The sequence below is a fragment of the Tympanuchus pallidicinctus genome, unplaced genomic scaffold (assembly GCF_026119805.1).
Source record: "Tympanuchus pallidicinctus isolate F22 unplaced genomic scaffold, pur_lepc_1.0 scaffold3, whole genome shotgun sequence".
NCBI classification, from domain to species: domain Eukaryota; kingdom Metazoa; phylum Chordata; class Aves; order Galliformes; family Phasianidae; genus Tympanuchus; species Tympanuchus pallidicinctus.
The window spans coordinates 100859863-100873147 of record NW_026294747.1 but is presented as its reverse complement, the minus strand read 5'-3'; the positions used below and the strand labels follow the sequence as shown (position 1 = coordinate 100873147).

Sequence of the window (13285 nt, the reverse complement as noted above, 5' to 3'; positions counted from 1 at the left end):
TCTGTGTGTGTTCACAACTTAGCACTCACACAGAATACTGTTCCAGAAGTACAGTTTATCTGACCCAGTGTTGTTGTTTTTCATCTTTCATACTCTGTAAAACTCTGTATTTGCAACAGACACCACTGGTACTTCTTTATAAGCAAGGTGAAACAAACCTCACTCTTCTTATTTGGAAGAAAGGAAACAGGGAAAACAATTATTTTGTCCATGCCCTCAATTTCTTGACAGTATCTCTCACTTCATTTAGTGCAAGAATTTCCATTATCTTTCACCAGCAGAGCTCATATACTGCTTGTGGTGTTTATTTAATTGTTTCCTTTTGGTAAGGGAACTAACATCATATATTATTACTAAGAAAATGAATACCTTATCAGCTATATAATTCTTTACCACAGAGGATCGTATTCACTGTATGTTACAGATGACAGCATGTAATTGACATCGAAGGAGATATTATGTGCATCTTGTCTGTGTTGTAATATTTATTTGTAATAGCACAACTGTAAAGGAAATGAAACAGATCAAATTAAGTAGCAAGAAATATGTCGTGAAAATCAGATGACTGATCTTGAGACCTATGTAAATGCTGTGTCCTTTGAGATGAGTCTATATGTTCTGCTGGAGGAACTTCTACAATATGCGTTACTCCAGGGAATTTTTTCATCAGCAGTGTAATGCAGTATTACTGCTCACAGACTGACCAAATGGAAAGTACCTTGTCAGTCTGCCAGGCAAGAGGACCAGACATAAATGGCCGTAGGGCTCTCATTGATAATGCAGCAGTTTCACAACATCTCACTTCAACACTTGCAGGGTAGAATGTTGATATGGTTTTCATTACTAACTAGGTAGCTTAGGCAAAGCAGCTCTGTGGGTCTCTGGAAGTGTGTATTTTGACCTTTGCTGTTAACAAGTGTTTTAAGTCAAACGTGTTTATTTTCATGTTTCTGCACAGAGCATTTCTTCTCAGATACGCCTCTTTAATAAAATTTCATATAGTAATCTATTTTTAAGTGTGACTCTTGCAGGAAAGCCTTACTAAACAAGATCCTCAGTTTTAGTCAAGTCCCCAGGAATGCACAGGTCTAAAATCCCCAACTTTATCTAAATTTTTTTCTTGATCTAATTGAAAGTTATTGTCTACGCTCCTGGCTTCTTTCTGTGCTCAATTCAGGTATTATTTTATTGCTGACTTTGCAACAATGTCAGTTTGATGCATAGCAGATCTTTACTGCTTCTGTATAGTTATTGTGGCCACCCTACCTTCAGGCAGATAATCAAGGGCTTTTGTTTAGTTGGAAATCATGATGTAGAGGATCAGTTTCTCAGCTTAGAATGTGGTGATTTACTGAAATTAAGTTCTGACTTTTGTTTAGCTTTGTATTTTTACATAACTGACAGCTGTCTTCAGTATCGATCATCCATTTGTGTCTGCTGCAGTTTCAGATCCTTTGATCTGTTGCCTTTGTGTGCACAGTTTTCCGTACCTCCTGTTTTCCCTTGCTCTGAGATGTTATGTCATCCCTTCCTTTAGTCCTTCTCTCCACTAATAAGATCTTTTGTCATTAATTGCATTTAATACCTCAAATTAATACGGAAAGCAAGATGGAAAAATAGGAGTCTGCAAGTAGTCACATCTAAGTTACAATAATGTAAGCAATTACAAATGGAAAGAAATGTCTAAGTTATTCATTGTTACACAAGTTCAGGTAATTGTGTTAGTTGTCTGAAGATCACCTAATCTGATTACACTGCTGTGCCTGTTGTTTGAATTCTGAAAGATGCCCATGCTGCTTCTGTGTTGACGAGCCATGTCCATTTAGAGTACGAGCAACAGCAGAGACAGCAGAGGCATGAGACAGATACAGTTGTGATTCAATTACTATAAAGTATTCTTGATTTTGACTGACAAGCCCGGCTGCTTCCAGTCTTATTTAATGTTGGAGAAGTCCCTGCTCATATGTACAATTTAATAAAAGGGCTATTCTATATTAAAAAGTAAAATTATTTTGCTGCATTGTTCCTGTTTAAAGAAAATCTTGCTGATAGAGATGGATGTGAGGCAGAGAAAGGGGAGGAAAATACTGAAGGATGATAGTCTCATCAACTTGCCCCAACAAGCAAAGCTAAGTATCAAGCAGAAAGGGAGATACAAGTTGCTGCAAAAACATAAAGCTTGATGATTTTGACTAAAGATGCAGCTGGAAAAATTAAATAGAAACAGCTCATTTATTATGCATATCTATTCTGTTAAATTTGCATGCATTTATAAATTGTATACGTTTGTTACATATAGCCACGTAGGTATTTATTATGCACATTGCATACAAGTTTGCCATGGGCTGCAAAATTTTGTTTTAGAGGGATCTCATTCTTTTAGCATTACAAGCTGTGAAGAGAGATCATTTGCAACAAATGAAAATTGAATGTGATGATTGATGATTATCGACTCCTACAAACAAATTATTTGTTTGGGAGAAATTATAGGAAAATTACCTGAGCTTCTAGAATATCTTTTAGAACTATTTCTCACTGCTGTCAGTATAACTTCTTGCAAAATAATTTAAAAAAAAATATGATTATTATGAATTTAAATGTGCTACACGTTCTAGAACAGATTTGGTGCATCTCAGTGAAAGTTGAAATTGAATTAAGTTATTTTATTTTTTCCTGGAGATTACGAATGGAATCTGAAAAAAACCTTTTGTAAAAACAATCACCCGCTCCTTCTGCTGATTGCTTTTCACATGGTTTGTCTGCTGGTGCCTAACTCGTGAGACGTATATTCAATTACACATTAACCCTATGGCAAAACATTCTTGTCTTTGCTGTAAGACTTGCTTTTTTTTAATAACTTTTCTTAAAAAAATTACAGGAATATGTGATTGAGGAGACATTCATGTGCTGTACAGTCTGCTATTGCTTCATCTTACAGCTGCTCAGGCTTTTGTTTTGCATTTTGTTTTGTCTGGGAGGGAAGGGGAAGGAGAGTGTGCACCTCTTCCTTACATTGAAGTTTTTCTGAACATATCACTCTTCAAGCTGTTCAGACTCTTCCAGTTTTAAAAATGAATTTCTCCATGACCATCCCATATGTGTTTATTCTGGTGACAAGGTTGACGCTTTTTTAACAATTGCTGCTGTCTTTCTTTCCTGCTCAGATGTAAGGCAGAAGCTAGGAGAGAAACTGATACCATGGATACATTTGTGGATTCTGCTTGGTATTACCTGAGATACACAGATCCTCACAACACTGACAGGTAAGGGGTCCAGATACAGAGCTGCCTGGTGGGCAAGCCTGACTTACTGAATAGAAGAGCAGAAATAGGCCATATCCACTGACGCTTCTATCTTAACTGCCATTGCAGAAATCAGTTTAAACCTGTGCAGTAACCTGAGTAAGCTGATTTTTTGTTTGCTCTATGGCCTGAGGAAAACAAAGGGTTGAGTAGGGATTGCTTCAAAACTCTGGTATTTGGTTGTTCCTATGCCAGGAGTTCTACAAAAGCAGTATGTGTAGACATGGCTTGTGTAAGTGCAGGATGAAAGGGCTTTTTGAGCCAGGGTATAGTGGAAGTGTTCAGCTAAGGAGCTAAAGATGGTTGTCAGAGGAGGATGCTATCAAGAGTGACAGCCTACCACAACTCTGAGACTGTGGTAAGTTGCTTTGAGCCTGTCCTCTACAGTAGTACACAGTAGTATTCTGGTGTGTAGACAGGTAGTTCTTTTCCACTGAGAGGAGGACGGATAGTATGGTATAACTTCCAGCTGCCAAGAATGACACCTTAATGGTCACCTTAATTCCTTTCTTTTAGAGCTCCAGTAAGTCTTGCTGCTTTGTCATGCATACAGCCAGAGTGAGGTGGTATAAGAGGAAGCTTCTGTTGTGTGTTACTTTGACTAAATGCATAATTAATAAAAAGAAATTTTTCATGTTCTGTGTATAAGAGAATGCAGAGTGGACACTGTGGGAAGATAGATGTAGTTATTTAGTCATTTATCTGCTTCATACAGTCTGTCTTAGTATGACTGATACTGCCTTGTGTTGTCTCACCAGCATTAAAGCAGCATGCACAGAGGCTGACTAAGCTGTCCAAAAGCATTTTACACACACCTGTCAAATTAGTTTGCCACCTACCATGGCAGAATGGATGGCCATTACTGTTTCTTGAGTATTTTGAGAGCCATTCTGTAGGGCAGTCTGATGGTAGCAAATCTTGTGTACTTTTCATACGTTGTTCAGTTATTGCACAGATAAATGGAAAGCATCAGCTAGATGATGTCAGTCTTCCTGACAAATTGTGGGAGATAACAAGCTTCATGTTGGTGAAGGAGTCTAATAAGGTATATTTTGCTTTTGTTGTTGACGTTTCCATTTTAGTATTCCTGATGTCCATGTAAACTGTGTACATGAAGCTTGCATGCTTTGAGAAGGTCACGTCAAGAGTGTCATATTTGTCTGTCTGATTTTGTGTGAAATAAGAGTGAAATATGCAAGTTGGGTTTTTTTTGGTTGTTGTTGTTTGTTTGTTTTTTCAGAGAGGAATTAGTGAAACAGTACTGCATTGTAATGATGACAGAAAGAGTTGCATTTCTTAGATATTGTTACCAAATATAAGGCTCTTAGGGAATTGACTATTTATTTATTGCCCAGAGCAGTGCCTGGATACATACTATGTACCAAGTGATTTGGACAGTTATTTTTTTGTATTGGCAGCACTCATTCAGTTAACCTAAAGAAAAGTGTTCTGTGAACACTTCTGCTTCACACTGATCATCTTCTAGTGACAGTGTGAATTTATTGTTAATAATATCATTTAAATTACAGAGACTGCTTTCTCTCCAGTGACAGTTTAAAATATGCTGTTGTGCATGAACAGGAGAAAACTTTCCAGCAGTTGACGATGAAACGGGCATATGCAACATCCAGCTGTCAGAGTGACAGCTTAGTGTAGCCAAATCTGTTTTACATTGAAATAAAAGCATTTGTGCAGATTTCTGTACTAGGTTTCTACCTCCACTTAATTTATTTGTTGGGGGTTTTGTTTGTTTTTGTTTTTGTCAGTTAAGCTACGTATCCTTAAACCTGTATTTCTACAAGTCATTTCATAAACCTAGAATTTGGGAGAATTATTTTGTTGATTTCGGAGCCACGTGAACGTTAAATATAGACTTGCTGCACTAAAGGTGTGAATTTCATATCTGTGGTTTGTGTCTGGGCTCATCTGTGAGGAATACAGTATTGCTGTCACAAGAATTACAGTTGGAATAATTGAACAAGAAGACGGGTTGAGTAAATTTGTTAGAATGCAGCCATGAAACATAGCTTAAAGAATGTATAAATAGTCTGTATAGGAACATCTAATAAAGTATAAGGTAATGCTAGGATGCCATGCAGGTGGCCTCAGATAATTCAAATAACCACCAGCATTTCCTGTAAATTCACAGAGCATCCTTAGGTTTGAGGACGACGACCCATCTGAGTGTTGAGCGGTGTTGTATTAAGCTGCTACATTGCCCTCTAACGGCAACAATGCAGAACTCTACTAAAAAAGTTCATTTTTTTTAATCAGGCATGTCTTTTGTCTTTCATAGCAATATATTTTTATGTAAAACTTGATGTTGGTAAATAATGAACAGTATAAATGCTAGCCACAGGATGTTGATGAAATAAAGTGTATAAAGAACAAGAAGATATTTTCATCACGTTCTGAGGTGACATAGGTGAAATCTTAGTTAACACTCAAACTACATGAAAACAATACTTCTGTGGACCTTTTTCTCAGTTGAAATTATTTTTTTCCATTTAACAAGCATGTCATTTCTCATAAGATTAAAAGGATCGCAAAAGAAGTTTTATTATACACGTGTAGATCTCAGTAAGTAGTGGTGTCCAGTCAGATATGACGAGCTACATTAGCAGAGCTGATCTTTCTCTTTCCTGCTGTATTTTTCCAATTATTCTGCATTTTTTTTTCAGGCCCTTTAATCGTGACTTGGCTGACTACTGGATGCCTGTGGATTTGTACATTGGAGGCAAGGAGCACGCAGTTATGCACTTATTCTATGCTAGGTTTTTCAGCCATTTTTGCCATGATCTAAAGATGACTAAACACAAGTAAGCCTTATATATTTCTATAAAATTTTTTCAGTTCTCATATACTTTGCAGAAGTGTTACTGGACACTGTTGTGATCACCTTGAATAAACCTGTATTTTTGTGCTTGTCAGCCTTAACCACTAGGCTAACTACTTTTTTTCTTACAGTTTGTTGCATTTTCTGCAGGCATGCATACACAGCTTTGCTTTTTTTTTTTTTTTTTTGCTACATGGATATTAACTGGCTTAGAGCAAGTGATAAAATGTTACTGTAGATTTTCAGCCTGCAGAGGTTTACATAAGCCAGAAACTTCAGGCATTCTGAGTAGTACTCTTATTAAAAAATTAGGTAACTTTCTGCACGTTAATATCATTAATTTCAGTGTAACCATGTATACATACTCTTGTAATTCACTGCAGTTTTGGGGCTGAACAGTGCAAAATAGTTCATAATAGCAAAATAAGTATATTTTTCCTGCTGTCAATTAATCTTTATTCAGTTACTTTACTTAATTACTTTTAACAACTCTTGTTACTATTGTATTGTTGTAGTGTGCCATTGTACTGTTCGTTACTCTTTGTTTTGGTTAGGGGTAAAGTTTGAGACAGGAACATGAGTCATTTGATCTTTCTATGCTTTGTCCTGCCTGTTTCCCAACTTAATGTCCCAGTTTCCACTCAAGTTCTGGCCTGTTTGTACCCTAAAATGCCATCACAGGAGAGCTTCAACTGGGAGAGTACAAGTGGTGGAACAGTAAAATATGTGTTTTCTGTCCTGTTATCCCATCAGCAGAGATGTTTCAATAGATTAAGTCAAAATGAGTGGTCTCGTGAGAACCACTGCTTGGTAATTTCTGAGCTGGCAACTCCTTCTCCTTCATTCTTTACAAGTATCCACTGCTCAAACTTTATGTGGAAGAGGAACATGACAAACACATGACATAGTGATTTCACTACAAAACTAGAATTTAAGTAGCTGGGCACCAGAAAAGGGTGGAATAGATAGGTAATGAGCCACTGGAATATTTCTGTGAGTTATTTAATAATCATTTGATTAAAATAGACTATCAAGTTTTTATCACTCATTCTTTTGATTTCATTTGTTTCATTTCTTTGAAATTTTGGTATGGATGTTTCACTCAGTTGTCTCCAGCTTGCATAGTCGCAAGCAGGAAGGCTGTTCCTTCTTTGAGAGTGGGCTTCTGAAAGTTGAGCCTTTCTGTAACTATTTTAGCAGAGAATTTCAGAGCTTTTTTTTTTTTTGCAGCTAATTGCAGCTTTATCAATGCTACAAAGTACTTTACAATACTGGTCTATCTGCCATCTAGTGGAGCTCTAAATATAATAGTTCTTCTGCTGGTCAAATTTTTCTACCTGTTTAACTGTGGTGGCTAAAGTACTGTTACTACAAACTGAGATCACAAGGAAAAAGAGGTTTGCTGGCAAAGTAAGCAGTCCTCCAATTTGATGTGCAAGGAAATGAAAACACATGAAAAGAGCACAGCTTGGCTGAAAAGGGTCATCTTGATTGACCTCGAGCACTAAAAATAAGCACATGGAGAGCAGAAGCAGGCGTTGTGGTGGGACAAGAGGGAATGGTTTTAAACTAAAAAAGGAGAGATTTAGATTAGACTTCAGGGGGAAGATTTTTACTGAGAGTGGTGAGATGCTGACACAGCTGCCTAGAGAAGTTGTGGATGCCCCATCCCTAGAGGTGTTCAAGGCCAGGTCGGATGGGGCCCCAGGAAATTTAATCTAGTACTTGATATAATGGTTGACATCCCTGCCTGTGGCAGGGGCGTTGGAACTTGATGAGGAACTTGATGAGGTCCCTTCCAACCGAAGCCATTCTGTGATTTTGTGGTTGGCTGCCCCTGGAAGAATATAAAAGCATTGACTGTGTAGACCCATGGTAATTGGGAAAAGCCAAAATTTATCTAGAATTGAAACTTGTGAAGAATGTGAGGGCAGTAAGAATTTCTGCAGATATATTGCTGGGAATATCAAGGAAAATATTGGCCTGATGCTAGAGCAGAGTAACAGCCTAACAAACTAGTAAACGAAGGCCAATCATTTCCTTGGTCTTTGTTATCAAGTTCTGTGCTTAGCTGATGTATTCACTCTGGAGAATAGAAGGCTAAGGAGGGAATATAACTGCAGTTTTCTGCTTCCTAAAAGAGGATTACAGAGAAGATGGAACAAGATTCTTCTCAGACATGTACAGAGAAATGATAAGGAGTAACAGTCACAGGCTACAATAAGGTCCAGAGGTGCACTGAAGGAAAAGATGTGACAGTAAAGGAGGTCAGACATTGGAACGGTTTGCTTAGAGGGTTTCTGTGATCTCCATCATCAGATATTTTCAAAAGTCTTCTCAGTGGGTCCAGAGCAACCTGTTTTAACTTTGAAGTTAGGTCTGCTGCGAGCAGAAGATTTGACCAAATGATCTCCAAAGGTCCCTTTCAATCTGCATTATTTTAGGGCTTTGCAGACCTACAGATTTATAAATTTGGAATGCTGTGACAGAGCCGTAGCACCAAAACTCTGTAAAATATGTTGGTCTAAATATGGTAAATTCCAGAGGGAAAACTGACTTTGATGCAAAAAAATGCACAAAAAGCAATGATCGTGTTTAGTGACGAACAGAGAAAATCAAAGCTGCTTTATGTAGAAATAATTTTCAAGACTGTAGAGAATCCTACTGAGGTAACACAAACTTAAGAACTTGTATGTGTGAAGGTATGTTACAGCATTGCCCCCAGGATATGTTGTTTGTACTGCTTATGTATGTATTTAGAATGCAAGGTGACTGTAACAAATTCCTTATCATACATAAAATTGCTTGCTTTAGCTCTGCAGAAGTTAAAGCATTAGGTGTTTTTAAGCCACAAAATCAAATTAAGTTGTTTTGATGTGGAAGTTCCAACTTCTCTATCAGTACTACAGTATGTTTTGAACATGCTTTAGATTTTGTCAGAAGCTCAAGGGTGGGTATCAGACACCAAAAAGATGATCAGAAACAACAAGCTTACTAGTAGGAAGCTTAAAGTCATGGCATTGAAGCCCACAGCTCTGAGGGAAAATATATTAAAAGCATTAAAAAACACTGCCCTCTTTTGCATTCTTGACTTTTTTCTAGCTGCTCAGTTCTGTTCACTGATTAAATTAGTAAAATTCTGTGACATCTCAGTTAATGAAAGCTGTCACCATTTAAAGTGTTAACTAGTATTCAAACAAATTTTTGAGATTCCCCCATTATTCTGTAATACTTTTCATGTTGATGGATTTTCCTTATTAAAATCTTCGTTGTTTGGCTTTTAACCTCCTTTCAAATTTATTGTCATTTTTCCTGTTAGTCTTTAATTCTATACTAAGGACCTTTAACATAATACTGAGATTGAAAACAAAAGTTAAAAATTTTAGAGTTCAGATTTGGAAAGCCATCTCCTTGCATGATACACATTATTACAGTATAAATATTATATGCCATTCATTTACAGATGTCACAGTTGCTTTCATATCAAATGCAACATTTGGCATCTATAATTGTAAAGGTGTAAATACAGTTTAAAGAGGCCCTGGAGATGGAGCGTGATCTTTTACATATGTTTTTAATTCATTGAAATGGAGCTGAGAAGTCAGCATAAGTAGCACCCTCTGGGTACTGATACAAATGACAGATTAAGCTCAAATTATTCCATTTTGCTTTAGCTATCTGTGAACTGCAGCAGATCTGGAATGAATTCACAAGCCAGTCAGCCCTTCCTGTTGTAACCAACACTGGGAGAGGGTCCAGGTAGGCAGCTGGGGCCAGCAACTACCTCATCTGTTCCAGCTTAATCCACCATGATGAGTGTGTTGACACACTTGCTTACACCTGTTCAACCATGTTATTGCAAGTAAATTTACAAAGAATTTGCCTCTTCCCTTAAGTAATCAGTTCTGTCAGATGGATAATTGCAAGTGGAATCTATCACATTCTTCCCGAAGGATTATAAACCAATAAAAAAAGTTTATTGTTGCCATTAACTCAGCGGATTTGACTCTGATAGAGAGCAAATGTGTGGAATAAGAAGGCACTATTTTTACATAGCTGCATTATAAAATAAAAGAAGATACCTGTATGACAGAAATAGGTTATTCTCTAAAGGAAGTGTATCACACCTTTTCAAAGTTCATCAGGGACTTTATCACAAATATTGATTTTCAGTAAAAGCACTCAACTATTGACTGTGTAAAGTATACATGTCCAATATTATTTGATCTTTTTTCAGCCTGAAATAATGTCCCTGCAACACCATCTTTCATTTCTATTCTGGCCTACTGCAGTTTTGCCAGTATGTATGATTCTAACTAACACATTTCTTGACCTTCTGAACTCAGCTGCCAGTGACCAAGGTCCTGTCTTAGCTCTAGGACATGGTATTGGGCTTTCCCAACCTTTCTGAAGATGTGGGTTGCAAACACATTCAGTAAGCTCCTTTTCTAGGGCTATCCTTCTGAGTCCAGTAATAGTGCTGTTGTGGACTCACAGAATTAAAGGGATTGGAGGGGACCTTTGGAGATCATCTTGTCTAACACCTGTGCTAAAGCTGGTTCCATGAAGTGGTTTACACAGGAAAGCATCTAGGGAGGGTCTTGAGGTTGTGGACAGCCTGTTGCAGTGCTCTGTCGCGCTCACAGTAAAGAATTTTTTCCTCATGTTTGTATGGAACGTCCTAGGTTCCAGTTTGTGCCCATTGCTGTTGTTCTCTTACTGGGCACGCTGTTGAAAACAGCCTGACCTCATCAATTTGACTCCTACGCTTCAGATATTTATAACAGTGATGAGATGCCCTGTCAGCCTTCTCTCCTCTGGGCTGGAAAGATGCAGGTACCTCAACTTAAAGGGGATGCTCCAGGCCCCTAAAATCTTTGTGGACCTCCGCTGCTCTCTCTCTAGAAGTTCCCTTTCTTGCTTGAACTGAAAAGCCCAGAACCAGACATAGTACTTCAGATGTGCCCTCTAGGGCAGAGTAGAAGGGGAGGAAAACCGCCCTTGACCTGCTGGCCACATTCTTTAATGTATCCCAGGATATCATTGGCATTTTTGGCCACAAGTGCACACTGTTGGCTCATGGCCAACCTGTTGTCCACCAGGACACCGAGGTTCTTGTCCACAGAGATTATCATCCAGCAGGTCAGACTCAAACCTGTACTGATGCATATAGTTATTTCTTGAAAGGTGTAGGACTGTGCTCTTGCTCTTGTTGAACTCTGTAAGGTTCCTCTCCGCTCAACTCGATCAGCTTGTCCTGGTCGCACTGAATGGCAGCACAGCCTTCTGGTGCATCAGCCACTCCTCCTAGTTTCTTATCTTCAGCAAACTTGCTGTAGGTGCATTCTGTCCTTCCATCCAGGCGTTGATGAAGGTGTTGAACAAGTCTGCACCTTGTACTGACCGCAGGGGAGCACTGCGAGCTACAGGCAGTGTAACTCTGCGTGTGACCGTGTGATGGAGCCATCACAACACTGACAAAGGCACTCTGCACATAAGGGAAAACTGCTTAGTTTCTGAGCTCTGTTTATTAGACAGGCTCTGGTTTTCTTGTTTTGGGCATTTCTGTATTCTCCTGTGGTCTCCCACTAGGAACAAATGTTTTTTTTTTTCCTCCCCATACTTGGTAATGTATTTTGTATTGCATTTTTGTAGCCTCTGTCAGCATAAACAAAAATAGGAAATGCTCATTTCTCCATTCAGCCTTTAATAACTTGGCATATGATCTGAACTAGCAGTTTGTCACTGAAAATAAGTGTTCCTTGAAAAATCACTTCCAATGGACAGTCTTATCTGACTTTGATGTTCTGGCTACCTCATTAGCTTTACTTTAGATAGTAACAAGTGTAGCTATTTTAAATTGAGTTATTAATCATTCTGATGTATTCAGTAATAGGAGAAAAATGTTTTAGTTTTTCCTTAGTGTAATTTATTTAGTTTGTAGAAAAAGCACTATCCCGAATAGTTCACTCCTGAAATATTTCTATACTCTCTAATCTCGGATAGGATGCAAGACTTTTGTTCCTGATTTTTTCATCATTTAATTGACTTAGATAATTTTAGGTAATTATTTGAGATCTGAGTTGATGACTGCTTCCTATTTTTAAAATACATTTTTGTTTCTACTCTTTAAATTTGACTTGAAATTTTGTCTTCCGAAGATCCTTTAACTTCTTTACAAATAACACGATTTTTCAGGCAACCTGTGTTTAAACCTGAGTATAAAAAATATGTACAGAAATGTTCTTGATTCGAATCACTGATAAAGCCAGGCAGCACAGTAGAGACCAGTGCTGCTTGGGGACTGATTGATGCACTTGCCAGTAGTACTTGCCAGTACTTGGACAATATTTGAAAGTATGAAAAATATGCAAGGAAGGAAACTCCTGTTCAGACATGAATACGTTGAATGTTAACTATGAAGACTGTTGCTCTTTTTAAGGAGTAGCATTTGGAAGACAACTGCTTCAGTACTATAAAATCATACGTAAATGTTGTCTTATTTAGTGGTTGAATACTATATTTAATAAATAACTGTGGTTTAACGAGATAAATTTTCATACGTTTTATATTTTGTGAAAATACAACAGTGACTCTACAAATTGGTAGTGTTTGTATTATGATTTTTTGGTACACGGAAAGTAAAATGTGGAAGCCTATTCTTACTGTTTCTTCCTTAGATGTATGAATTTATTCCAGCTTTTGGAAAAAATGTAAATACAAGTGATGCATCCTTTGTTCTTAAGTGTTTTGGTAACTATGTGGGCCTTCGTTAGGAGGAATTGTGGGTGATTCAAACTGCTGCATGTTGAGCACATGAGAGCATTATGAAGCACAGGTCCGACTGGTATGTCCTCCAAAATGATGGTCACCAGTGTCTTTTTACCTGAGGATTCCTTGAGGAAACTCCCCAGACTCCATGCCCTCTGGGTCTCACTCCTACTCCTAGCCATCTTGGGGTTGCTTTTGCTTTCCTGATCAAAACCTCTAGAGATTAACTTTGTTGTACTTTTTAAGTGAAAACGATGACATAAAGCTGACTAGGTGAATTAGAAATGCAAGGTCATTGAAAGAAGGTGACAGCAATAATGTATCTGCCAACTAGGAAAGTGTTTACTTAGAGTTTATTTCTTGCTGAGTGAACTTC

At 37.9% G+C, this 13285-nt stretch overlaps 1 protein-coding gene across 2 annotated transcripts in view; it reads left to right on the top strand.

Annotated features, from left to right (window-relative positions):
• The window catches only part of LARS2 (leucyl-tRNA synthetase 2, mitochondrial), an 82545-nt gene that overhangs the window by 45674 nt on the left and 23586 nt on the right, over positions 1-13285 (top strand). For both annotated transcript variants that reach the window (XM_052694217.1, XM_052694218.1), the window contains exons 13-14: positions 3165-3263; positions 5984-6121. In XM_052694217.1, coding sequence (XP_052550177.1) covers positions 3165-3263; positions 5984-6121 — 237 coding nt within the window. The remainder of the gene's footprint in view (positions 1-3164; positions 3264-5983; positions 6122-13285) is intronic.